The 24,867-nt window shown below is 43.6% G+C and overlaps 2 protein-coding genes across 2 annotated transcripts in view; both read right to left on the bottom strand.

The window, feature by feature from the left end:
* Positions 1-24,867, bottom strand: part of TXNDC12 (thioredoxin domain containing 12) — a 41,781-nt gene that overhangs the window by 9,662 nt on the left and 7,252 nt on the right. Inside the window, exons 2-4 of the mRNA XM_054488003.2 lie at positions 15,334-15,394; positions 2,410-2,462; positions 1,150-1,223 (exon numbers count right to left, since the gene is read on the bottom strand). Coding sequence (XP_054343978.1) covers positions 1,150-1,223; positions 2,410-2,462; positions 15,334-15,394 — 188 coding nt within the window. The remainder of the gene's footprint in view (positions 1-1,149; positions 1,224-2,409; positions 2,463-15,333; positions 15,395-24,867) is intronic.
* Positions 5,924-15,394, bottom strand: KTI12 (KTI12 chromatin associated homolog). Its single transcript, XM_063656058.1, has 2 exons — positions 15,262-15,394; positions 5,924-11,069 (listed from the first exon to the last, which is right to left on the bottom strand). The coding sequence occupies exon 2, from the start codon at positions 7,582-7,584 to the stop codon at positions 6,520-6,522; it is 1,065 nt and encodes a 354-aa protein (XP_063512128.1). The 5' UTR covers positions 7,585-11,069; positions 15,262-15,394; the 3' UTR covers positions 5,924-6,519.

Genomic DNA, 24,867 nt, shown 5'->3' with positions numbered 1-24,867 from the left:
GGCAGAGGCGCTCCTCACTTCCCAGATGGGGCAGCTGGGCAGAGGTGCTCCTCACTTCCTCCCAGACGGGGTGGCGGCCAGGCAGAGGCGCTCCTCACCTCCCAGACGGGGCGGCCGGGCAGAGGCACTCCTCACCTCCCAGACGGGGCAGCTGGGCAGAGGCGCTCCTCACCTCCCAGAAGGGGCGGCTGGGCAGAGGCGCTCCTCACTTCCCATATGGGGTGGCAGCCGGGCAGAGGCGCTCCTCACTTCTCAGACGGGGTGGCGGCCAGGCAGAGGCGCTCCTCACTTCCCAGATGGGGCAACCGGGCAGAGGCACTCCTCACTTCCTCCCAGACGGGGTGGCGGCCAGGCAGAGGCGCTCCTCACCTCCCATACAGGGCGGCCGGGCAGAGGTGCTCCTCATCTCCCAGACGGGGCAGCCGGGCAGAGGCGCTCCTCACTTCCTCCCAGACGGGGTGGCAGCCGGGCAGAGGCGCTCCTCACATCCCAGATGATGGGCGGCCGGGCAGAGGCGCTCCTCACTTCCCAGATAGGGCGGCCGGGCAGAGGGGCTCCTCACATCCCAGACGATGGGCGGCCAGGCAGAGATGCTCCTCACTTCCTAGACGGGGTGGCGGCGGGGCAGAGGCTGTAATCTTAGCACTTTAAGAGGCCAAGGCAGGAGGCTGGTAGGTGGAGGTTGCAGCGAGCCGAGATCACACCACTGCACTCCAGCCTGAGCACCATTGAGCATTGAGTTAGCGAGACTCCGTCTGCAATCCCAGCACCTCGGGAGGCCGAGGCAGGCAGATCACTCGAGGCCAGGAGCTGGAGACCAGCCGGGTCAACACGGCGAAACCCCGTCTCCACCAAAAATACAAAAACCATTCAGGCGTGGCGGCGCGCGCCTGCAATCCCAGGCACTCGGCAGGCCGAGGCAGGAGAGTCACAGGAGCCCGAGGCAGGGAGGTTGCAGCAAGCCGAGATCATGGCAGTACAGTCCAGCTTCGATAATAGTGGGAGACCGAAAAAAGAAGGAGAGGGAGACCGAAGAAAGGGGAGAGGGAGAGGGAGAGGGAGAGGGAGAGGGAGAGGGAGAGGGAGAGGGAGAGGGAGAGCTAAAACTCTTAAAATCATAGCAGAAAGGAGAAACTCTCAAAGTCTTACCTCAAGATTTACCATAACAAAATTATGGGAGAGTTCTGAAATTTCCGTAGATTCTGCAAATTTGGGCTTTAGAGCTGGGGGGAAAAAGATTTTGGAATAGAAGAAAAAACATCATTGTCACAACCAAACCTTAACAAACATAAGCATCACTATTTCTCTTTGGTAGTTTAGGCATTTGTTTAGTTGATTCATGTAACAAACTTTTTTTTTACCCTCTAAAAAACAAGAATTAGGCTACCTGGATTCTGAACTTGCACAGCTATGTGACCTTGAGTGACTTACTTCATTTCTCTGAAGCTGTTACCTCATTTATAAAATAAGGATAATGGCATACGAATAGGGGGGGAAAAGCATTATTTGCTTTTTATAGTTACATTTCAAAAACCATTGACGTGAAAGACAATAGAGTGACAGTCTGCCACACATGTGTATATGTGTGTGTATACATATATGTATGTGTGTATATATGTTATATATACACATACTTTCCAATTATTATTATTATTATTATTATTATTATTATTATTATTTTTGAGACAGAGTCTCACTCTGTCACCCAGGCTGGAGTACAATGGTACGATCTCAGCTCACTGCAACCTCCGCCTCTCGGGCTCAAATGATTCTCAGCCTCCCGAGTAGCTGGGATTACAGGCGCATGCCACCAAACCCAGCTACTTTTTTTGTATTTTTAGTAGAGGCGGGGTTTCACTATGTTGGGCAGGCTGGTCAACTCCTGGCCTCAAGTGATCTGCCCAGCCCAGCCTCCCAAAGTGCTGGGATTACAGGCATGAGCCACTGCACCTGGCCTCTTCCACTACTTTTTACGCTCTTTTTCCATCTAGGATTTTAAGTGCAGCATACCAAATAAAAAAAAAAACCTGTCTGGGGAAGTGGCAAGGTGGTATAGCAGAAAGAACACATGCCACAGAGTCAGATAACTTGGGTTCTAATTTGGTTCCTACTTCCTTCTCATGTCTCTGTCTGTACATTTCAGCTTCCTCTAATATGCATTGTTCATGTGACATTTTAGCACTTAATCCCATACGTGACATAACTGTATCTTAATCACCTTAACTTCCCTAAAATCCCCTCCAAATATAATTGCAAATTTCATGAAGGCAGGAAATCTATGTCATATATTTCTTTAGTATTCCTTAAACAGTAAGTAGTGCTGGGCCAGAGTCAGTGTCAATATTTGTTAAATGTTAATATTTAACAACACATCTGAGTTTTGAATTTACATTGAGCATTTGCACTTACCTTTGCAAGCTCCACACCAGGATTTATGAATAATCACCATCAGGGGCAGTCCACTTAAAAGCAAAACAAAGAAATTATAATCTAGTAATTCTACTTCTTGAAATTTAATGATAAAGATTAATATATGAAGACATTTCTGTAGTATTATTTCAATTGGGAAAATCTTTAGACAATTTAAATGTTCAATAATAATAGATAATTGCTGTAACAAAATTATTGTTAAATTCTAACACTTCTGTAAATTCTGCAAATTTGGGCTTTAAAGTTAGGGAGGGCTGGGCACGGTGGCTCATGTCTGTAATCCCAGCACTTTGGGAGGCTGAAGTGGGCAGATCACTTGAGGCCACAGATTCAAGACCAGCCTGGCCAACATAACAAAACCCTGTCTCCACTAAAAATAACAAAAATTAGCTGGGCATGGTGGCATGTGCCTGTAGTCCCAGCTACTGGGGTGGCTGAAGTATGAGAATTGCTTAAGCCTGGGAGGCAGAGGTTGCAGTGAGCTGAGATCGCACCACTACACTCCAGCCTGGCCGACAGAACAGACTCTGTCTCAAAACAAACAAAATGTTATGGTATTTCTAAATGATTATTGTTATATAATCATTGAAAACAATTTTTCATTGGTAGCTTATATAAAAAACTAGGATACAAATATCTCTATAGTCTGGTTTTAATTATGAAATATGTACAGAGAAAAAGAGCCTAAAAGAAAATGTACCAAAACATAATAATAGCAGTTTTCTGTGGATGATGGGACTGTGGATGTTTTCTTACACTACATCTGTATTTCATGATTTTTCTACAATATAATTTTCATAATCAGGGAGGAAACTGTTCACAATGAGCAATGCAATCTACCTGAACCAGACTGGCTAGAGGAAGCTCTTAAGCTCTCAAGGCTCAAATGACAGTAGGAAGACCCCATGTAAGTAGGTAGCAATTAGCTTTCTCCATCACACAACCCCATGTCACCATAACAACATACACTGTATAATAGCTACCATGCACTTAACATATCGATCTGTACCTATTATTTACCCATCTCCCTCCACTGGACTTGGAGATTCCTAAGACAAGGAACTCTTAGCTGCCTCTATATCCCTTACGTCTGACACATATATTATTGATAGCAAACACTTATATACCATTTGCCATGTGCCAGGCACTACTATAAATATACATAAATTAACTCATTTAATAAGTGTCAAATGAATCATTCAGTCACCTCACCTTAGGCCTACCTCACATCTGGATGGACTTCTGCCTCCAATACTTGTAAAAGCTTGTAAACCAAATGAGCAGGGCAAGTTTAGTTGGGTAGTAGGATATAGGTAACCATAATAGCCAAAATGTGCTGAACGTTTATTATATGACATTGTGCTGTATATGCATTATCTCATTTAAATCCTCAAAATAACCCCAGGGTAGATACTATTAATGGTCTCACAATAGAAATGAGAAAACTGAGATGCGCAATAGAGTAAATATTTGGCCCCATAAAATCTAGCTTCTAGGCTGGGCACAGTGGCTCACACCTGTAATCTCAGCACTTTGGGAGGCCGAGGCCGGAGGATCACTTGAGCTCACAAGTCCAAGACCAGCCAGGGCAACATGGTGAAAACCTGTCTCTACAAAAAAATACAAAACTTAGCCGGTCATGGGGTGTGCGCCTGTAGTCCCAGCTACTCACAGCACTGCACTCCAGCCTGGGAGACAGCCAGACCTTGTCTCAAAAATAAATAAATAAATAAAAATAAAAACCCAAAACAAAAACCTTGGTTCTGCCACTTACTAGCTAACTCAGAAGTCTGACTCCAAAACCAATGTTCTTTCTGACGGTTACAGTCTACTTCAATTTAGAATGGTAATCCTGAATCCATGGTTAAACCCAATTCAATCAATAACCAAACTAATGAAGGTTGGAAAAAGCCTTTTGAGTTTGCCTCATCCAAACTTCCATTTCACACGTGAATCCTGTTTATCAGAAACAAAAGGTGGTATAGATTACCTGATGAGCAAGGAATATACCATCAACCAAGGCAGCCCATCTACCCCATCTTTTAACAGCTCCATAGTTTCAGAGCACGCATGTTTTAGAATGTCTTGCTTTCTCTTTTCTCCCTGGCAAACATCTATTTATCCTTCTAGAGCAGGGGTTGGCAAAGTAGGGTCTGCAGGCCAAATCCAGCCCACCGTCTGCTTCCATAGGGCCCATGATATGCAAATATTTTGTTATATATTTTTACATTTTTCAACGTTTGCAAAGCAAATCTAAAGACTCCTTTGTGATGTTAAAATTAATTATAATTCACATTTCAGTGTAGTTTTATTAAAATACATTCATGCTTATTTGTTTACTTACCATCTATAAGTAGCAACAGCATTTGATGGTCCACAAAGCCTAAAAACATTTACCATTTGGCCCTTTACTGACTATTCTACAGTGATGGTTCAAATGTTAACTCCTCTATAAAACCTTTCCAAAACCACCTCTCCCAACAGCTAGTCAGTCCTCTTTACCAGGTTTCCAAAGCATTTTGTCTTTTGTCATCATCCTCTGACCACCAGCCCATTTCATCCTATCTTTCTTTTTGAGACAGAGTCTCCTTCTGTCACCTAGGCTGGAGTGCAGTGGCGCGATCTCGGCTCACTGCAACCTCCGCCTCCCGGGTTCAAGCGATTCTCCTGCCTCAGCCTCCTGAGTAGCTGGGATTACAGGCACATGCCGCCACGCCCGGCTAATTTTTGTATTTTTAGTGGAGATGGGGTTTCACCACGTTGGTCAGGCTGGTCTTGAACACCTGACCTTATGATCCACCCGCCTTGGCCTCCCGAAGTGCTGGGGTTACAGGCATGAGCCACCGCGCCCAGCCTAATTCTATCTTTTACTTGTATTTCTCACCACATATCTCTTTTTGTTTTTCGAGACCCAGTTTCACTGTTGCCCAGACTGGAGTGCGGTGGTGCGATCTCAGCTCACTGCAACCTCCACCTCCCAGGTTCAAGCAATTCTCGTGCCTCAGCCTCCAGAGTAGCTGGGATTACAGGTACACCATCATGCCCAATTAATTTTTGTATTGTTAATAGAGACGGGGTTTTGCCACGTTGGTCAGGCTGATCTCGAACTCCTTACCTCGATTTTGGACTCCCAAAGTGCTGGGATTACAAGTATGAACCACCACACCCAGCTTCTCACCACATATCTCAAGAGCAAAAATACTGTATCTAATTGGTCTTTGAAAATCACAGCCACTGTTAAAGTAGGTACCTACCATTTGTTCAATGAAATCAATGAAGAATGAAAGACAAGCTTACAATGATATTTGCCTTGAAATGCAGAATGAAGAAAAGTTATGGAAATCGTCATAATATAATTACTGTAGAGCAGCTCAAAACATCTACTCTCTCAGAACTATCAAAATACTACTTCACGTAAAGGCAGAACAATGACAAGTATACCTAAAATGTTACATGAAGTTACACAGGGAACATTAAGCGAAAGAGATTCCAGTAGACTATTTTAAAAGATTTTATTAGAGGAAATAATTTAGTAGATAACTTTCTTACTTCCACAAAAACAAAGTTTCCCAAGGATACAAACCAATGGATTTATCTGTGAACTCAGTACCAGAATAGAGACTAGCAAAAAGTCAGTACAGTACTCAAAAAATACTTTTGTGGTATGAAAAAAGGGCAGGTGCAGATGTAGAACTGTGCCATCTTCAGTTTCTGTTCACAATTGTTTTAAAACAATTCTCATCTATCCAGTCTGCTCTTCCACACCTCAGATGAGGGAAGCCAATGGTCAATGCTCTGTGATAGACCAAGTAGGATCCAATCTAGGTAATCCCTGTCCACCTCAGCTCTGTCCTCTGGAAGGATTTGCCAGGTTGCACCACAATAGTTCTCCATTCTCTTTAGTCTGAACTTATGCTGTAAACCCAAGGCCTGGCACAGGGGTATGCAGGAAAGTTTGAGTCAATCAGTCACAACAGCTCTAGTACAGTACTGAATCGATATGCTCTGGAGACCTGCAGCCTATTCTTCCCAGAGAAATAAAGTGGAGTGGAGAACAGAAGCCATGGCTTCCCCACTAACCTCCTCTGGTTAGTGCAGGCTTTGGCTCAAATACTGAAGAAACATGTTGGCCAGTTGCGGCAAGTTCTCATTGTTGCGATGCATTTTAGTGTACGAAATAAACTGGCGACGGAGGCGACTCAGTTCTGCCATGGTCAAGGGCCGGGTAAACCGCAAGTGCTCTGTGGTACCAGGAAGCGTGAGCAAGTCCCCGGGGACAGCGCTCTTCTGCGCTTCCATCAATCCGGCCAATACTTGACTCGTGACCTGGTCCAACTGGTGCAGAAAGCTGCCGGAGGCCAGGGGCTGGGACTGAGTAGACTGATGGGGTGGTGGGGCCCGGTTCTCAAACAGGGCAGAGCGGATCCCCGCCAGGGGCAACGGCTCCTTTAGGCCCACCAAAGTGAATAAAGGCCGGTCCCAGCGATTCCGAGAATCGGGAGCCTCAAAGCGCAGCGTTAGGGCCTCCAGGAGTTCGGGAGAGTAAAAGGCACCGGACCCATGCTTTGCAGATTTCTCTGATTCCGGAGTCACAAGAGCTGGAGACTCCGCAGCCCCGGATTCTTCTCGCTCCAGTTCCTTGGGTACGTCGGCCTGGGCACTTCCATTTACTACAGAGTCCGCAGTATGCAGTTCCCTGAGGACGCTGCTGCCCGCCGCCTGGGCTCTCCCGTCCTCCTCAGCGCGTGGCCGCCAACTCACACTGACGTTCCGGCCGAGGTTCTCGTTCGCGCCCCCCACCTGAGGTCCCGCGCTCGGGCCGCCGGGCCGTACGCAGTAGACCAGGCAGAGCGGGGTGCGCGCCGCCCGTGCCAGGCAGTAGAGCTCGTAACGGAAACCTTTGATGTAGTTAAGCGAGTCCAGGATGACCACGTCGTGGCGACTCAGGCGCCGTTCCACGGAGGCTCGCAGAGCTCCACGCAATGCCTTCTCACGGGCAGAATCCCCGTACACGGTTGGGTCCTCTGCGCCCAAGACAGCTGCGTCGTCCACCACGTACACTGCGCGGCCCTCGGCAGCCAGCGCCACGCGCAACTCTTCAGTACGCCGGCTCTTGCCGCTGTACGGCAGCCCGCAAAACACTACGAGCGGCATCCTCTCAGGGAGCGACCATAGGCAACCGCGCTGCGTCAACTTCCGGGTTGTACGCGTCTCCGACGTAAGCCGGAAGTGCAAACTGCTCTTCCTGTCTCCCTTGACTTTTACAGACCCTCTTGTTTCTATGGAAACAGGCGTTCTACGCCAGCTAGGCCCAGGTTCAGCTTTCTCAGAAAGGAGATACAGAGACTATAATGGCATCAGTTATTTAGGCCAAATGTTATAGGCCTCAGGAGAATGTGATCTTCCTGCGGCCAAAGACTGCCCGTCCATTTTATTAATAAGGCCTAAGGGGCATTAAATATTGTAAGCAATCAGCACTATATTTAGCATATAGAAGGCAATTAATAAATGCTGGTTCTCCTTCATTCCTCCTCTTAAACCTACTGGCTCTCAGTAAATGTTTATTCAATTACCATTTCAATCATTCAACATCTCCAAGGTTGGGAATTCAGAGATGAACATAAAACGCTTTCCCCACAAAAGATAAAAGGTCTGAATGGGAAGGATCAGGCGCCTACAATCAGAGTAATAAATACTATAATGGATAGATGCAGGTGAGGTTATAAAAGAACAGAAGGGAAAAACAAACTACCCAGAGAAATCACTGAAGACTGTATGTAGAAATAGTCATTTGACTTAGAACTTGAAAGACAAATAGGAATTTTTCTCCTTAGTAGGGTTGCGAGATAAAATACAGGATGCCCAGTTACATTTGAATTTCAGATAAACACCAAAAACATTCTTAAGCTTAAGTATGTCCCAAATATTGCATAGATATATTTAAAATTATTTGGTGCTTATCTAAACTTCAAATTTAACTGGGCATCTTTAATTTTTTATTATTATTTATTTTTTCTTTTTTAGAGATGAGGTGTATGTTGCTAAGGCTGGTCTCAAACTCCTGGGCTCAAGTAACTGTGCCACCTCTGCCTCCCAAAGTACTGGGAATACAGGTGTGTGAGCCAAGGTGCCTGGCCTGCATCCTTTATTTTATTTTATTATTATTTTTTGAGACGGAGTCTCACTCTGTCACCCAGCCTGGACTGCAGTGGTACGATCTCAGCTCCCTGCAACCTCCACCTCCTGGGTTCACCTCCTGTCTCAGCCTCCCAAGTAGCTGGGACTACAGGTGTGTGCCACCATATCTCGCTAATTTTTGTATTTTTAGTAGAGACAGGGTTTCACTATGTTGGCCAGGCTGGTCTCAAACTCCTGACCCCAGGTGATCCAACCGCCTCAGCTTCCCAAAGTGCTGGGGTTAAAGGCATGAGCCACCGTGCCCGGCCATCCTTTATTTTTATTTGCTCAATCTGGCAACTCTATTATTGCAGAAGGTTTGAGACCCAGAGCCATGAAACTGTTGGATCTCTTGTATAAACAGCAAGCACTATAGGATGGTAGGTGCAGAAATGTTAGTGTGCCTGTGTATATTGTAGATGCACATATACTGGGGTCTTTGTATCTCTCTTGTACAGTATAGTAAAAAACATTCAAGTCTTGGCTCCTCCACTTACTAGTGTTGTAACTACTGGCAAATTATGTAACTTTTCTGTACTTCAATTTCCCCTTCTATAAAATAACAACAGTTATTTCACAGATTTACCAATCTAGTAGGTTGTTGTGACGGTTAAATAAATGTAAACACAGGCCCGGCATGGTGGCTCACGCCTGTAATCCCAGCACTTTGGGAGGCAGAGGAGGGCAGATCACCTGAGGTCAGGAGCTTGAGACCAGCCTGGCCAACATGGTGAAACCCTGTCTCTACTAAAAATACTTTTTAAAAAATTAGCCAGGTGGGGTGGCGTGTGCCTGTAATCCCACTACTGAGGAGGCTGAGGCAGGAGAATTGCTTGAACCCAGGATGCGGAGGTTGCAGTGAGCCTAGATCGCACCATTGCACTCCAGCCTGGGCAATAAGAGCGAAACTCTGTCTCAAAAAAAAAAAAAGTAAACACAGACCAGTGCTTAGCTTTCCCTCCCCTGCCCTGCCTTTTCCTCCTCCTTATGCACTGAATTGTCTGTGCATAAACTAAACCTACTTGAGACTTTATAGACTATTCAACTTGACTCTAGTAGGCAGTATGGTATACAGGTTTAAAGAGCAGGCTCTGAAGCCAGAGTGCTTGGGTCTGCCACTTGCTAGCTGTGTGCTCTTGGACAAGTTATTTTAGTAAACTTAGAAAAAACTGTGCCTTACTTTTTTCATCTCCAAAATTAAGGTAACAATAACACCAATCTCAAAAAGTTGTTGTGAGAGTTAAATGAGTTGATTTGCATAATTTAATGCCTAATGCACAGTAGCACTTAGTACAGCTGACCCTTGAACAATCCCAGGATGAGGGGCACTGACACCTGACACAGTCAAAAATCAGCATATAACTTTTGACTCCCTAAAACTTAACTACTAATAGCCTACTGTTGACTGGAAGCCTTACTAATAATATATTCAGTTAACACATATTTTGAATATAATATTATATATTGTATTCTTACAATAAAGTAAACTAGAGAAAAGAAAATGTTATTAAGAAAATCTTTCTAGGAAGCAGGGGGGAAAAAAAGAAGAAAAAGAAAATCATAAAGAAGCAAAAATATATTTAGTATTCATTAAGTGGGAATGGATACTCATAAAGGTCTTCATCCTTGTCTTCACACTGAGTAGGCTGAGGAGGAGGAGGAGGAAGAGGAGGGGTTGGTCTTGCTGTCTCAGGATGGCAGAGGCAGAAGAGAGAGGAAGGGGAGGCAGAACAGGTAGGCACACTTGGTGTAATTTTATGGAAATATATTATAATTTCTGTCTGACTTTGTTGCTTTTTCATTTCTCTAAAAATGTTTCTATAAAATACCAATCCTTTTTCTTTGCTTTAGTTTCAGGGCACATATCTTAGAAGGGCCATGTTGTAAAATAAGTCAAAAGCAGCTCTAAATAATTAGAACCTTCTGCCAGATCTGTTTTCTGGCACTGCCTCTTCTACGTGTTTTTCTTCATCATCTGGCACTCATCTCCATCAAGTTATCTTCTGTTCATTCCTCTGGTTTGGTGTCTATTAGCTCTTGAATTTATCCAAGATCATATCTTAAAACCCTTTACCCCTCACCTTTTTTTGCCATATCCACAATCTCTTTCATGATTTTGATTATCTGTCATAAACCCTGTTTAGTCTTGTGTACATCTGGACAGAGTTTTATCCAGCAGGAATTTATTGTTTCAGACTTGATGGTCTTCACAGCTATTTCTATAACAACAATGGCATCTTCAATGGTATAATCCTCCTAAACTTTCATGATGTTCTCTCTATTGCAGTTCTCTTCCATAGCTTTGACAATCTGTTTTCTATAGACTACTGTGTGTAATGAGCCTTAGAGGTCCTTATCACCCCCTGATGTAGTAGCTGATTTAAATATTTTGTTTGGAGGCAAATAGACCACTTTTTTTTTTTTTTTTTTTTTTAGACAGAGTTTCACTCTTGCTGCCCAGGCTGGAATGCAATGGCACGATCTCGGCTCACTGCAACCTCCACCTCCCAGGTTCAAGCAATTCTCCCGCCTCAGCCTCCCGAGTAGCTGGGATTACAGGCATGCGCCACCACACCCAGCGAATTTTGTATTTTTAGTAGAGACGGGGTTTCTCCATGTGGTCAGGCTGGTCTGGAACTCCCGACCCCAGGTGATCCCCCTACCTCGGCCTCCCAAAATGCTGGGATTACAGGCATGAGCCACTGGGCCCGGCCGCAAATAGACTTTTTTATTTGCCTTTGGTGTTGAACTCATGGGGCTCTGGGTGGCCAGAGTATTGTCCAATATCAAAAGAACTTTAAAAGGCAGTCTCTTACTGGCAAGGTACTTCCTGACTTCAGGGACAAAGCATTGATGGAACCAGTCCAGAAAAAGGGTTCTTGTTGTCTAAGCCTTCTTATTGCACAACCTAAACACTGGCAGCTGGTGTTTATCTTTGCTCTTCGAGGCTGGAGGTTAACAGCTTTATAGACAGGGGCAGTTCTGATGACAAACCTGACTCAAACTCCTGGGCTCTGATAATCGTCCCACCTCTACCTCCCAAAGTGCTGGGTTTTTTGCACAAAACAGTAGAATTAGCCTATCTCTTCTTGCTTTGAATGTTGGTACTTGCTTCTCTTCCTATTTTTTTTTTCCTTTTTAAAAACTGAAATAGGGTCTTATTCTGTTGCCCAGGCTATAGTTCAGTGGTGCAGTCATGGCTAACTGCAGCCTCAATCTTCCAGGCTCAAGCAATCCTCCCACCTCAGACTCCTGAGTAGCAGGAACAACAGGTGTGTGCCACCACACCCAGCTAATTTTTGTATTTTTTGTAGAGACAGAGTTTCCCATGTTGCCCAGGTTGGTCTTCCTTACTATTAATGTCCTTTGTGGCTTTTTTTTTCCAGAGTAGGGTACCTTAATCTGCATTAAACACCTGTTCAGGCAGATATTCTTTCTCTTCAATGATTTTCTTAACGGTGTCTGAGAATTCATCTGCTGCCTCTTGGTCAGCATAAGCTGCTTCTCCTGTATCTTGATTTTTTTTTTTTTTTTTTTTTTTGAGACAGGGTCTCACTCTGTCACCCAGGCTGGAGTGCAGTGGCAGGATCTCGGCTCATGCAACCTCCGCCTCCCAGGCTCAAGCAATTCTCCTGCCTCAGCCTCCCAAGTAGCTGGGATTATAGGCATGGGCCACTACCACCTGGCTAGTTTTTGTATTTTTTGTAGAGACGGTGTTTCACCATGTTGGCCAGGCTGGTCATAAACTCTTGACCTCAAATGATCCACCCGCCTTGGACTCCCAAAGTGCTGGGATTACGGGCATCACTGCGCCCAGGCTATCTTGACATTTTTTAAGCCAAACCTCTTTCTAAAATCAGCAAACCATCATTTGTTGGCATTAAATACTCCAGCTTTAGATCCTTCACCTTCTTTTTGCTTTAAGTTGCCATATAATGACTTTGCTTTTTCTCAAATCATATTAGAGTCAATAGGTATGCCTTTTTATAGTACCCACGTAAAAGCTACATATTATGCACATAAAAAGGCATTTGGCAAAAAGTGCAAGGTTTTTGCGCCTGTTGGCATAGCTACAGTGACAACTTCATGAATTTTTTTTTTTTTTTTTTTTTTAAACAATTGGTCCTTACACTGGATTTATCTTTAAAAAAATTTTTTTTTGTAGAGACAGGGTCTTACTTTGTTACCCAGGCTGGTCTCAATCTACTGGGCTCAAGCAATCCTCCTGCCTCAGACTCTCAAAATGGATTCCTCTGGCCAGGCCAGAGCAAGACACCGTCTCAAAAAAAAAAAAAAAAAAAAAAAAGGTGGGGGGGTTAATTTATCTTGAAACGACAAGCAACTACCTCTGTAGACTTCAGTCTACAGTACCTATCAAGCAATTCCATTTTTTCTTGTAATGGCATGAGCATTCTCTGCTTCTTGGGAACACTTCCAGCATCACCAATGGCACCTTGTATGGGTTTCATGGTGTTATTCTAGGTTTATGATATTGTACTAAATACCAGGAAAAATATGCAAGAGTTGTAAGAGATTACTTTTTTTTTTTGAGACCAAGTCTCGCTCTGTCTCCCAGGCTGGAGTGCAGTGGCGTGATCTTGGCTTACTGCAACTCCGTCTCCCAGGTTCAAGCAATTCTCCTGCCTCAGCCGCCTGAGTAGCTGGGATTACACGCATGCGCCCACCACGCCCAGCTAAGTTTTTTGTATTTTTAGTAGAGACAGGGTTTCACCATGTTGGCTAGGCTGGTCTCGAACTCCTGACCTCAAGTGATCCACCCACCTCGGCCTCCTAAAGTGCTGGGATTACAGGTGTGAGCCACCGCGCCCAGCTGAGAAACTACATTATACTGCGATACGCAATACACTGGAGAAACGTACTGCTCACTGAATATGATTAATGTTGCACGGCATTTTAAGTGGATACTCACAATACTTGAGTTCACCTCCATAGCAACAGGAGGTGGCCACAAAATTATTACAGTCATGTTATATACTACAGTTAATTTTTATGCAGTTATGATTTAATATGGCATCTTTACATTTGTTTACATTTCTCCCTTCTGCAAATGGCACCATGTGTGGTCTATAGGTGTTTGTGTGCAGAAGTTTTTTATTTTTTTATTTTTATTTTTATTTTTAATTTTTGTTTTTTAAGACAGAGTATCGCTTTGTCTCCCAGGCTGGAGTGCAGTAGTGCAATCTCAGCTCACTGCAACCTCTGCCTCCCGGGTTCAGGCGATTCTCCTGCGTCAGCCTCCCCTAGTAGCTGAGACTACAGGTGCGTACCACCATGCCCAGGTGATTTTTGTATTTTTAGTAGAGACGGGGTTTTACCATGTTGGCCAGGGTGGTCTTGAACTCCCAACCTCAGGTAATCCGCCCACCTCAGCCTCCCAAAGTGTTGAGATTATAGGCATGAGCCACCATGCCTGGCCAGAAGCTTTTTAGACACGGTCTCACTCTGTTTCCAGGCTGCAGTACAGTGGCATGGTCTTAGCTCACTGCAGCCTCAAACTCCCAGGCTCAATTGATCCTCCCACCTCAGCCCCCTCAAGTAACTGGTATTTTTTGTAGAGAAGGCGTTTCACCATGTTGCCCAGATCGGTCTCAAACTCCCGGGCTCAAGTGATCTGCCCGCCTCAACCTACCAAAGTGCTGGGATTACAGGCATGAGCCACCGCACCCAGCTAGTGTGCAGAAGTTTTGATAAATTTTAACTTGTAGATTTCTATATGTTTTATGGTAGTAAATGATAATATAGACTAATACCTACATATATTTTTACACTTGTAACATACCATTTTCTTAAGTTTTTTGATATTTCTAGGCTATGCTGTTCATCTGCAAGTTTTTTCAAACTGCTTGAAATCTCCAAAACAGTTTCCAATACATTTATTACTGAAAAACATCCATATATAGGTGGACCTGTGCAGTTCAAACCCATGTTGTTTGGCCGGGCGTGGTGGCTCACATCTGTAATCCCAGCACTTTGGGAGGCCGAGGCAGGCGGATCGCCTGAGGTTGGGAGCTCAAGACCAGCCTGGCCAACATAGTGAAACCCCGTCTTTACTAAAAACTACAAAAATTAGCCGGGCATGGTGGCACATGCCTGTAATCTCAGCTGCGTGGGAGGCTGAGGCTTGACAAGAATAGCTTGAACCTGGGAGGTGGAGGTTGCAATGAACGAAGATCGCACCACTGCACTCCAGCCTGGGTGACAGAGCAAGACTCTGTCTCAAAAAAGAAAAAAAAGGCCGGGTGCGGTGGCTCACGCCTGTAATCCCAGCACTTTGGGAGGCCGAGGCGGGCAGATCATGAGGTCAGGAGATCGAGACCACCCTGGCTAACACGGTGAAACCCCGTCTCTACTAAAAATACAAAAAAATTAGCCAGGCGTGGTGGCGGGCGCCTGTAGTCCCAGCTACTTGGGAGGCTGAGGCAGGAGAATGGCGTGAACCCGGGAGGTGGAGCTTGCAGTGAGCCGAGATCACGCCACTGCACTCCAGCCTGGGCGACAGAGCGAGACTCCACCTCAAAAAGAAAAAAAACCCATGTTGTTCAAGGCTCAACTATAAATGTTAGCCAATATTATTGCTGTTGTTGTAATTAGGCAACTATTCAGTTCTTGCTCTGCCTTGGTATAGCCCTTCACCTGAAATTAATGTTAAGTTGATAGCTGAAAAGTGTTTTACCACCATAAATAACCTAAAACCATGTCTTGTACCTGGCAGCTGCTTCTTTCTTCCCATCTTCCAGTGTCCTCCAATGAATATGATCTCCAAAACCTGGAAGGAAAGAACTTTATAAGCATTCACACAATGAACAAAGGTAACAGTCCCAAGAAGGAAGTGTGCATGTTCACAAGATACCCACTAAGAAGGTTTTCTTCTGTCAAGAGCTTGGTGTTCAAGTCCCAGCTCCACCACCTTCTAGGTGTATGGGACCATACCTCAAGCCTCAGTTTTCATACCTGCAAAATGGAGACACCGCCACCTAATTCACAGTTTCAAAGGAGGCTAAATTAAAAAATGACGTTAAATGCTTTGTAAACTATCACGGAATATGCTAATAATACTATAAGAATGAATGAGAATTTCCCACAGAGTAAACATAAAGCAGGTCATAACAAATCATAACCAATTGAAGGTGATTCAGCAATACAGCTTTAGATTCAGAAAGACCTAGGTCCATGACTCCACTTCCTATTACGTGTGTGAATTTTTGTGAGTGAAGTAAGCTCTCCAAGTCCCAATTTCTTTCTTATTTTCCTCCTTCATCTGTAAAAGCAAGACAATAAGACCTACCTCCAAGTGTTAGTATAAGGATTAAATGAAGTAAGTATTTAAAGCTATTGTTATTATTATTCCTACAATTCACCCAGAGTAATCTTTCTATTTTATTTTTTGAAACTCTTGAACGTATTTTGTAGGATAGCACAGAATGGTCTTTCTGAATCATGTTACTCCAGGAAAAAAACAAAAACAAAAACAAAAAAACTTTCAAAGGCTTTCCAATGCCCTAAAGATAAAGGTCCAACTCTTGCAGTAGGGTTTACAAAGCCTTTCAGAATATGGCACCTGCCCACCTCTCCAGCCTCACTTTCCACATTTTTCCTAAAATCTTATATACACACCCTATACTTTCACTTTTTTTTTTTTTTAAGATAGAGTCTCTCTGTCACCCAGGCTAGAATGCAGTGATATGATCTTGGCTCACTGCAAGCTCCACCTCCCAGGTTCAAGCGATTCTTGTACCTCAGCCTCCTGAGTAGCTGGAATTACAGGCGCCTGCCACCAAGCCTGGCTAATTTTTTTTTTTTTTTTTTGGAGACAGAGTTTTGCTCTTGTTGCCCAGGCTGGAGTGCAATGGCACGATCTTGGCACACCGCAACCTCCACCTCCTGGGTTCAAGCGATTCTCCTGCCTCAGTCTCCCAAGTAGCTGGGATTACAGGTATGGGCCACCAAGCCTGGCTAATTCTGCATTTTTTGTAAAGACAGGGTTTCTCCATATTGGTCAGGCTGGTCTTAAACTCCCGACCTCAGGTGATCTGCCCGCCTTAGCCTCCCAAACTGCTGGGATTACAGGCATGAGCCACTGTGCCCGGACTGTAATTTTTGTATTTTTAGTAGAGACAGGGTTTTGCCATGTTGGCCAGGCTGGTCTCGAACTCCTGAGCTCAGGTGATCTGCCAGCCTCCTCAGCCTTCCAAAGTGCTGGGACTACAGGCATGAGCCACCGCACCCGGCCCTTTCACTTCTTTAAATGAGAGTAGCGTGCACTCTGTCCCTTCCAGGCTTTCACAATCACTACTACCTGTGCAATTCCTTCCGTCCCTCACCTCCAACTCATTCTTCAGGTATAAGCCTAGAAGGCACTTCTTTCTGGTATATCTTCCCTGACTCCCAAAGCACCCTATTCTTACTCCATCACAGCACTCCCCAGGCTGACTTGTAAATGTTTATGTGTCCATCTCTGGACCATATCTTTCTTATTCCTCTCTGTTTCCTTAGCATTTAGCAGTACACATGGGCACAGTAAGTGCTCCATAAAATATTTGTTGAGCAAATGAATCTTATTTAGATCATATCACATAAAAGAATTTTCTATCCAAAAATTATTAGTGATCATAAAGCTAGCTGCTATTTACTCACCACCTTATATGTGCCTGTCATACCACATGTGTTATCTCATTTAAATTTGGCCTTATTAATAACCCAGTTTTACTTAATCTCTGTATGCTTCAGTTTTCTCATCTTTAAAAGAGGCATAATAATTATATCTCATAAGATTACTGAATATTAAATAAGAAATATATGCAAAAAACTTAGCATAGTGCTTAGCATACTGTAAATGATCAGTAAGTAGTAGCTTTTGTTATTCTATACGATTGAGACTTCTGAGGCTCAGAGAAGTTACATCATCTGTACTGGTCACATAACTGCTAAATGGCCAAGCTGAGATTTAAATTGCAATCGTGTGCCATTTTGGTTTACTACACTCATCTTTCAGATTTTTCTTTCTCAGAAATAAATTCAAATCTAATTTTCATCAGTGCTACCACAGGGAAACAAAAGGTCATCCAGATTAGCACATGCAGGCAGTATCGAAACTAACCATCCTCACTTTTCATTCCGAACAGCATGGGATGCTGTCACTTGCCTAAGGCTCAAGATTTGATTCTGAAGAGTGAGTGATTGAGAATGAAATTGAGAGGATGCCCAGGAGAACTGGAAGGTGTCTAACATGATCACCATCATTCTATTCATCAATATCTAAACTCAGGCAACTGAATCCTGCTTTGGCAAGATGCCCAACTAGACAGTCTGAGGGGATATACACCTACAAAACAATGAAATCCTAGATAAAATGGACTATCAGAATGTGCTCACTAGACTCAGTAATGACAGAACCCCTCCATAAACACAAAGCAAGCTAAAACCTATGAGCAACAAGCATGTGAGGCTGCCCTGAATGCAAGCATCCATTATGATGTGGCAAAATGGAGATGAATCTGAAACTCCCACATTAACACAACCCTCAAAAGAGACTAAAGTGATTCCACGTGAGTGGTACCCACTGGTTTTCAGATGAATCAAATGCCAAAACTTTCTGGAGGAAAAGATTCTCCACTTTAGGCCTCCAGGATAGCCAATGAAGAAGAACACCCATTATGAGCTCACAATCATGGATCACCAAAAATGGAAGAAAAGAAGTCGTCGCCACAAGAACACAAGCAACAAACAGATTTTGATCCCTGAGGAATTCAGATATTAGAATTATCAGCCACAAAATACAGAAATAACTATGCATGAAATGTTTAAAGAAATAACACATGGAATCACAAAAACAGGCATGCAGCATGCAAAATAAATAGTCAAATCTGGCCAGGTGTGGTGGCTTACGTCTGTAATCCTAGCACTTTGGGATGCCGAGGTGGATGGATTGCCTGAGCTCAGGAGTTCGAGACCGTCCTGGGCAACATGGTGAAACCCTGTCTCTACTACAATACAAAAAATTAGCCAGGTGCCATGGTGCAAGCCTGTAGTCCCAGTTACTTAGGAGGCTGAAGTAGGAGAATTGCTTGAACCTGGCAGGCAGAGTTTACAGTGAGTTGAGATCACGCCACCACACTCCAGCCTGGGTGACAGAGCAAGACTCTGTCTAAAAAAAAAAAAAAAAAAAAAAAAAAGTCAAATCTGTGAAGTCATCAAATATAACTTCTAGAAATTAAAAATACAGTTTTGTTGAAATACAAAGTGAATGAATATGCAGTGATGAAAGGAGTAATCAAGCCACGAAAAGACATTGAAGAAACTTAAATATACACTAAGTGGAAAAAGCAATTTGAATAGGCTATATACTACATAATTCCAATTACATGACATTGGAAAAAGCAAAATTATGGAGATAGTAAACAGATCAGTGGTTAACAGGGATTCTGGGGGAGAGAGATGAATAGGGGTAGCTCAGGATATTTTTGTAACAGTGAAACTATTCTATATGAAACTGTAATGGTGGATACATACTGTTATGGCCTCCGTTGTGTCCCCTGCCCCACTCCAAAGTTCATATCTTAAAGTCTTTAAAGAGGTAGCTGAGGGAAAATGAGGTCATTGGGGTGGGCCCTAATCCTTGTGAGAAGAGGCGATCAGGACACAGACAAACTTAAAGGGAAGATCATGTGAAGACATAGAAGACAGCCATCCACAAGAAGAAACCAACCCTACCAAGACCTTCATATTGGACTTCTAGCCTCCAGAACTGTAAGAAAATAAACTTCTGTTGTTTAAGCCAGTTAGTCTGTGTATTTGTTATGGTAGTCCTAGCAAACGAATACATATTATACATTTGTCAAAACACACAGAATATACAACACTAAGAATGAACCTGAATGTGAACTAGGAACTGTAATTAATAATAATGTATCAATATTGGTTCATCAATTGTAACAAATGTACCACATTAATGCAAGATGTTACTAGAAGTTGGGGGAGGGAGGGAGAGAGGGAAGGGAATATAGGAGAACCCTGTATTTTCTTTTTTTTTTTTAATTATACTTTAAGTTTTAGGGTACATGTGCACAATGTGCAGGTTAGTTACATATGTATACATGTGCCATGTTGGTGTGCTGTACCCATTAACTAGTCATTTAACATTAGGTATATCTCCTATTGCTATCCATCCCCCCTCCCCCTACCCCACAACAGGCCCCGGTGTGTGATGTTCCCCTTCCTGTGTCCATGTGTTCTCACTGAGAACCCTGTATTTTCTGCTCAATTTTTCTATAGACCAAAAGCTGCTCCAAAAATAAAGTATCAATTTTTTTTTTTTTTTTTTTGAGATGGAGTCTCGCCCTGTCACCCAGGCTGGAGTGCAGTGGCATGATCTTGGCTCACTGCAACCTCTGCCTCCCGGATTCAAGCGATTCTCCTGCCCCAGCCTCCCGAGTAGCTGGGATTACAGGCACGCGCCACCACGCTCGGCTAATTTTTGTATTTTTAGTAGAGATGGGGTTTCACCATGTTGGTCAGGCCAGTCTCGAACTCCTGACCTGGTGATCCACCCACCTCAGTCTCCCAAAGTGCTGAGATTACCAGCGTAAGCCACCGCGCCCAGCTGTAAAGTATCAATTTTTAAAAATGCAATGGATAAGTTAAAACAGCAAATTAGAGGCAGGCAGAGGCATAGATCAGAAAAAGTTATTCAGGATGCAAAACAAAGAGACAGGAGATGAAAGTTATGGAGAGGCCAAGAGATACAGAATAGATTGTGAAAGTCTAAGACACATAAATTCGGAGTCTCAGAATGAAAGGGTGAAAGAAAAAGACATATTTGAAGGCAGGGCATGGTGGCTCACGCCTATAATCCCAGCACTTTGGGAGGCCAAGGCAGATCACTTGAGGCCAGGAGTTCGAGACCAGCCTGGCCAACATGGTGAAACTTCTTCTCCACTAAAAACACAAAAATTAGCCAGGCATGGTGGCAGACGCCTGTAGTCCCAGCTACTTGGGAGGCTGAGGTACAAGAATCGCTTGAGCCCGGGAGGAGGAGGTTGCAGTGAGCTGAGATTATGCCATTGCACTCCAGCCTGGGCAACAGAGGAAACTTTTTTTTTTTTTTTTAAGCATACTTGAAGAGATAATGGCTGAACATTTTCAAGAACAAGATAAAACATTAATATGGCCAGGCACAGTGGCTCATACCTATAATCCTAGCATTTTGGGAAGCCAAGGCAGAATGATCACTTGAGTCCAGGAGTTGGAAACTAGCCTGGGCAACACAGAGAGATCTTGTCTCTACAAAAAATTAAAAGCCAGGCACACTGGCATGTGCCTGTAGTCCCAACTACTTGGGAGGCTGAGGTGGAAGGATTGTTTGAGCCCAGGAGTTTGAGGCTGCAGTGAGCAATGATTGTGCCACTGCACTCCTGGGTGGCAGAGAGATCCTGTCTCAAAAATAAACAAACAAAATACAACCATGAACCTACAGATTCCCTCATAGTATGTATTACCTGGGATAAATTATAAAAACAAACATTTAAATGTTGAAACTGCAGAGCAACAAAAACACTGGGAAGATCTTAAAAGCACTCAAAGAGAAGTGACTTTTTTTTTTTTTTTTTTTTGAGATGGAGTCTGGCTCTGTCGTCCAGGCTGGAGTGCAGTGGCGTGATCTCGGCTCACCACAACCTCCACCTCCTGGGTTCAAGCAATTTTCCTGCCTCAGCCTCCCGAGTAGTTGGGATTACAGGCACCTGCCACCATGCCTGGCTAATTTTTGTATTTTAGTAGAGACAGGGTTTCATCATGTTGGCCAGGCTGGTCTCAAACTCCTGACTTCAGGTGATCTGCCTGCCTCGAGCTCCTACAGAGTGCTGGCATTACAGGCATGAGCCACCAGACCTGGCTGAGAAATGATATATTTCCTACAAAAGATCAATGATTAGACTGACAGGAACAACAGAAATCAGAAGACAGCAGAATATCATCTTTGAATTACTGAAAGAAAATAACTCTAAACCTAGAATTTTGTAACCAGCAAAACTATCTTTCAAAAATAAGAGCAAAATAGACATTTTTAGATAAGCTGAGTGATTTTTCCATCCTTCCCTCACAGCCCTCAGAAAAAACAATCCTGCTGACACTGTGATTTTGGACTCCTAGCCTCCAGAACTGTGAGACAATAAATTTCTGTTAAGACACAGTTTGGGCTGTGGATGGTGGCTCATGCCTGTAATCCCAGCACTCTGGGAGGCCGAGGTGAGAGGATCATTTGAGCCCAGGAGTTTGAGACTAGCCTGGGCAACATAGTGAGACCCCATCTCTATAAAAAATAGAAAAATTAGCCAGGTGTGGTGGTGCATGCCTATAGTCCTAGCTACTTGGGAGGCAGAGGCAGGAGGATCAATTGAGCCTGTAGTGAGCTGTGATTGCCCCACTGCATTCCAGCCTGGGTGACACAGCAAGACTCTGTCTCAAAAAAAAAAAAAACAACACACAGTTTGTGGTACTTTCTTACTGTAGCCTTAGCAAACTAATACAGGGGAGCAAGGCAAAAGCAAGGAGACTAATAAAGAGGCTACTGCAATAATCCAGGCAAGAGATGATAGTGGACTGGACCAGCTGGGCTGGTAGAGGGATAAGATACCAATAGGTTCTGGATATATTTCAAAGGCAAAGTTAGCAGGATTTTGCTATGGATATGGGATATGAGAGCAAAAAGAGAAGTCAAGGATCACTCTAAGGTTTTTGGCCTGGACAAGTAGAAGGATGGAGCTGCCATTTACAGTGAGGATGAAAGCATGATTAGAGCATGACCAAGACAGTCCAAGGACAAAAATTAGATCGAATACATACAACTCTTTCAAAAAATTTTTGACTGGGTGTGGTGGCTCACGCCTGTACTCCCAGCACTTTTGGAGGCCAAGGTAGGCAGATCACTTGAGGTCAGGAGTTCGAGACCAGCCTGGTCTAACCTAACATGGTGAAACTCCATCTCTACTAAAAATACAAAAATTAGGCCAGGCGTGGTGGCTCACGCCTGTAATCCCAGCACTTTGGGAGGCCAAGGCGGGCGGATCACGAGGTCAAGAGATCAAGACCACCCTGGCCAACATGGTGAAACCCCATCTGTACTAAAAAAAAAAAAAAATATATATATATATATATATATATTAGTCGGGTATGGTGGCACGCACCTGTAATTCCAGCTACTCAGGAAGCTGAGGCATGAGAATTGCTTGAACTTGGGAGGTGAAGGTTGCAGTAAGCCAAGATCATGCCACTGCACTCCAGCCTGGGTAACAGAGTGAGACTCTGTCTCAAAAAGAAAAGAATTTTGCTGTACCAGGGACAATTGAAAGCTGATAGAAATGATACAATAAAGATAGGAAAAAGGGGTAATACAACATGAGAAGGGAGAGTCACTGGTAAAATATTGGTGAGTCGGTGAGAGGAGATGGGATTTAGCACTCAAGTAGAGGGATTAGCCTTTGCTAGGAATAATGATGGTTTATCAGGTAACAACAGGAAAGGGAGCATGTATGAACACTAGTGGGTAAATGCAGTAATGAAAATTTTTGAAACGCCTCTTCTGATTCCTTCTGTCTTCTGGTAAAGAGGGACCATAATTACTAACTGAGAGCAAAGACTATGGAAGAAGTATTGGAGATTTGAAAAGACAGGAAGAAGTATGAAATAGTCCCCTAGGAGAGAATCAGAGAAAATAAAAAGGATAGCTAAAGGACATATTTCAGGTAGGAAATGATCCCAGAGGAAGGCCTAGATACAAAAAATAGTGAACAAATAAACCAGCAAACATGTAGATAAATATGTAAATATTGTCTGTATAGCAATTTATAATGCCCAATTTGTAGAGTTAAAAAAGAAAGAGAGAGAGAACTAAGCCAGGCACAATGTGCACCTGTAGTCCCAGCTACTCTGGAGGTTGAGGCAGGAGGATTGCTTGAGCCCAGGAGTTTGAGGCCAGTCTGGGAAACAAGATGAGACTCTATCTCTAAAAAATAACTAAGTTTCAAAAAAAAAAAAATTAAAATTAGAACTAAATATGAGACAATTCCTTATAAGTAAAGAGGGGGTGATTGAAGTTAAATGTTCTAAAGTCCCTCTTACCACTGGGGGTATAATAGTGTTAGATTTTGTTAAGTATGCAAGTAAAATTTCAAGAGTTACTACTAAAAGAAAAGAACTAGAATGCCAACTTCCAAACTAATAAAGGAGATAAAATAAGAACAAGAAGAACAAGCAAATATTCAACTCCCAAAGAAAGGGCAAAAAGAAAAAAAAGCACAGAAAAAAACAGTAAAGTAGAAACTGGATAACAGAAACAAGAGCTGTTCTGTCAATAATCACAACAAACGTAAGTGGACTAAACTTGCCAATTAAAGTGAAAAGACAAAAATTGTCAGACTTGGTTTAAGAAAAAAGTACCTCTATGATGCTTATAAAAGCATACCTAGCCAGTTATGGTGGCTCACACCTATAATCCCAGCACTTTGGGAGGCCAAGGCAGGAGGATCACTTAAGGCTAGGAGTTCGAGGCCAGTCTGGACAACATAGTGAAACCTCACCGCTACAAAAAAAATTTAAAAATTAGCTGGATGCAGTGGCATGTGCCTATAGTCCCAGCTACTCAGGAGGCTGATGTCAGAGGATTGCTTGAGGCCAGGAGTTCGAGGATACAGTGAGCTATGATGGCACCACTGCACTCTAACTCGGGCAACAGAGGGTGACCCTGTTTCTTTTCTTTTAAAAAAAAAAAAGCATGCCTAAAACAGAAGGACTTACAGAAGTCCAATGCCAAACAAAATAGAGTCAAGGAAGCTAGATTAATATAAGGTTAAATAAAATTTCTCAGCCAGGCACAGTGGCTCATGCCTGTAATCCCAGTACTTTGGGAGGCTGAGGCAGGCAGATCACTTGAGCTCAGGAGTTCAAGACCAGCCTGGCCAACCCCATCTCTACCAAAAATTTAAAAATTAGCTGGGTGTGGTGGCACACACCTATAATCCCAGCTATCTGGGAGGCTGAGGTGAGAGAATCGCTTAAACCCAGGAGGCAGGGGTTGCAGTGAGCCAAGATCGGGCCACTGCACTCCAGCCTGAGTGACAGAGTGAGACTCTGTCTCAAAAAAAAAAAAAAATTAATTAATTAATTAAAATAAATTCTCCATGTACCTAGGCCACTCAGAAGCTAGGTGTCAAACCTTACAATCATGTAAGGTTATTACTAATAGAG

The sequence above is a fragment of the Pongo pygmaeus genome, chromosome 1, assembly GCF_028885625.2.
Source record: "Pongo pygmaeus isolate AG05252 chromosome 1, NHGRI_mPonPyg2-v2.0_pri, whole genome shotgun sequence".
NCBI lineage: Eukaryota > Metazoa > Chordata > Mammalia > Primates > Hominidae > Pongo > Pongo pygmaeus.
Note: the sequence above shows the minus strand (reverse complement) of the source record. Positions and strands in the feature narration are given on the sequence as shown.